The 3,236-nt window shown below is 36.9% G+C and overlaps 1 protein-coding gene across 1 annotated transcript; it reads right to left on the reverse strand.

Annotated features, from left to right (window-relative positions):
* Window positions 1-2,746: 2,746 nt before the first annotated feature.
* On the reverse strand, window positions 2,747-3,235 carry LOC107868467 (3-ketoacyl-CoA synthase 11-like). Its single transcript, XM_047410837.1, has one exon. It carries the CDS (start codon window positions 3,233-3,235, stop codon window positions 2,747-2,749), a length of 489 nt encoding a protein of 162 aa, XP_047266793.1.
* Window position 3,236: the final 1 nt, after the last annotated feature.

A 3,236-nucleotide genomic window follows, 5' to 3' on the forward strand; every position in this document is an offset into this window, starting at 1 on the left:
GTTTGCCTAGTTCTCTCTTGCCTGCCAATGAACCAACAGCTAGCTGAAAAGTTGTCCTACTCGAGAATCTCCGAATCTATGTTGATAAGACCAAAAGATTGACTTTACTAAACAAGCGAAAAATCGCCTTTCTATCTTATTAGTCAAGCACACTAAATTGCAATAAAAAACAATGCTAACTAGAAATAGAAAATGCGCCTGCACGTAGGGGTGGGCATTCGGTTTGTTCGGTTTGATTGTTGGATATCGGTTCGATTTTTCGATTTTTGGATTGACGAATATGAAAACTATAACCAAACCAAAATTATTTCGATTTGGTTCGGCTTTTACAAATTCGGTTCGGTTATTTCGGATTTTTATTTCGATTTTAAAGATTAAAGTAGTGAACATTTAAAATTGGTGATTTTTCTAGAAAAATAATCTTTTTTTCAAACCTATTTTTCATTCCCAAATATAATTAATTCAACACTTATGAAATAACCATAAATATCGACCTCGTTGAGTCATCGCCGTTGGCGTGACGGCAGTGGTGCACTTGGCAGCGACTACCGACGGCAGCGACAAACTGAGCAAATGAACTGAGCAAACGACTGTCGTTGGCGATGTTGAAATTTCAAATGAATTGACGAACTGAGGACGGTTGAGCGCCGCCGCAGCCTTCACGTTAATGTTAGGGTCTAAGGCAAAGCACTAAATGATTATAATTTATATATTTATATGTTATATCAGATTATATTATATTTTTAGTATATTTACATATATATTAAATTATATATATATATATATATATATATATATATATTACAATATATTATTTATATAAATTCGGTTTTTTGTTTTATCCGATTTTTTTTCTGTAAATCCAAAAACCAAACAGTTTAACCAAATTTCTAAAGTTTGAAACCGAAACCAATCCGAAAAAACGAAAAACCAAACCAAAATTAAATTTCGATTTTATCGGCTTAAACCAAAATATGCCCAGCCTTACCTGCACGTCACTCAACTCCTCGGCTCAATATTTTTATATTATGAGCTCAAATCTTAATATTTGTTGAAATTTCGGTGCGTTTACACATAAAAATTTCATATTAAATATCGAAAATACTGGATTCAGATGAACTCAATACCGACACACACAGGAGGCGCCCCCTCCGCTTGCTACGTTGCTGCAGCTATTTCCCGCTCCTTATGGTCCTTTCTTGTCAGCCTCCGTCTTTGCTAGCTCACTAAACAGCTATTTGCATCTACTATTGCATGCATTTATTATTACTTAGAATTTAATACAAATTCTAGAATGACTCTTCAGAATATAAACCACAAATACAACTAGTTTTTTTTTGTTTTTTCATCCGGTGTTCAGTGTCCATATTGGAGCCCCAACTAATTCGGATCACGCATTGCAGGGGCCATTAAGGTGACAGTGTTCCCAACAGAGTTTTCTCCATACCCAAGGTCGAACCCTCGACCTCTGGTTAAGGGCGGAACAACTTCATCCACTGCACCATAACCCATGTTGGTACAAATACAACTAATTGATAGAATTATAACAATCTCATCCTATGAGAAATTAATACTCCCTCCGTTTCATTTTAAGTGAAGATGATTGATTAGACATAAATTTAATAAATTAAAGATCTTGGGCACATAAGCCATTTACATACTAAGTTTCATAAATGTCCTTTTAAACGATTGATGGTGAGAGTGGAACCACAAATACAACTAGTTGATACTGTTGTAATAACCTTATCCTGTGTAAATTATGATCAATTAGACATAAATTTAATAAATTAAAAATCTTTGGCGCATAAGCCATTTATATACTAAGTGGGCGTTCGGCCATGAAAACTAAAATTTTTGTAGTTGAAGATGGAGTTGTGTTTGTCCGTGAATATAACTGGAGTTGTTTTTGAATTTTTGTGAGAGAAAAAAGATTGAAAAAAAGTGAAAACAAACTTTTTCTTGTTTTTCACTTTTTCCAAATGCCTCCAAGTTGTATTTGGAATTCTTATAGCCAAACATCAACTTGAAATTGTATTTACCATAAAAAGCGATTTTTTTTTTCTTGAAAAAGTGAAAAACTTCTCATGGCCAAACGGGTCCTAAGTTTCATAAATGTCCCTTTAAAGAGTGATAGTGAGAGTAGAACCACAAATACAATTAGTTGAAGGTGATTGATTAGAAGTGAAGATGATTGATTAGGTGGGAATTTAAGAAATTTATACACTAGGTATTATAATTGTCATGTTAAACAAGTGATGGTGAAAGTGGACTCACAAATACAACTAAATGATATTGTTGTAATAACCTAAAATAATTGATATTGTTGTAATAACCTAAAAAAAGGCAGCCCGATGCACTAAAGCTACTGCTATGCGCGGTGTCCGGAGAAGGGCCCCACCACAAGGGTGTATCGTACGCAGTCTTACCTTGCATTTCTGCCAGAGACTGTTTCCAACGCTTGAATGGCTCCCCTTCTTTGTTGTAATAACCTCATCCTATGAAAATTAATACTCTCTCCTACAAGAATCATTAGTTGTCACATTATTTTCAAGAATCACTAATAGGGCAGTTGTCTCGATGGACTAAAGCTGCCGTTATGCGCGGGGACAGGGAAGGGCGGAAATACAAGGATTTATTGTACGCACCTGCAAGAGGCTGTTTCCAAAGCCTTGACTTTCGGGTCCCATGACATCAACCTTACTATTTGCTCTACGGCTCCCTTTCTATTTTCAAGAATCGCTAATTGTTAGAATTTAGGTACTTCAACGGGAAATTCATGAATCTCATCCATCCATGGATTCTTCTCTTTAGCAGGATTAATCGTCCTCAGCGCGCGCCACACGGCACTGTTACATTTAAATCCAGAGCCAAATGCAATTTGCCATGCTTTGTCTCCTTTCTTGATCCTCCCTTTAGCTTCAGAATAAGCCAATTCATACCACAAAGAGCTGCTTGATGTGTTGCCAAACCTGTATAGTGTCATTCTTGATGGCTCCATATGCCACTGGCTGAGCTCGAGATTCTTCTCAATCTCATCCAGCACGGCCCTTCCACCGGCGTGTATGCAGAAATGCTCGAACGCCAGCTTGAAATCGGGCATGTAAGGTTTTATTTTCATCTTGAGGGTCTTCCTCGCGACTAATGTCACGAAGAATTGGAGCTGCTCGGACATAGGAAGGACTAATGGCGCGAGTGTCGTTATGTTTGTTTTTAGTGCTTCCCCTGCAACCGCCATT

This window comes from Capsicum annuum, chromosome 4, assembly GCF_002878395.1.
Source record: "Capsicum annuum cultivar UCD-10X-F1 chromosome 4, UCD10Xv1.1, whole genome shotgun sequence".
In the NCBI taxonomy this organism is placed as follows: Eukaryota; Viridiplantae; Streptophyta; class Magnoliopsida; order Solanales; family Solanaceae; genus Capsicum; species Capsicum annuum.

What these genes read in the sequence shown, in the direction of transcription:
- LOC107868467 (XM_047410837.1), bottom strand. Translation starts at nt 3,235, where the DNA reads ATGGCGGTTGCAGGGGAAGCACTAAAAACAAACATAACGACACTCGCG.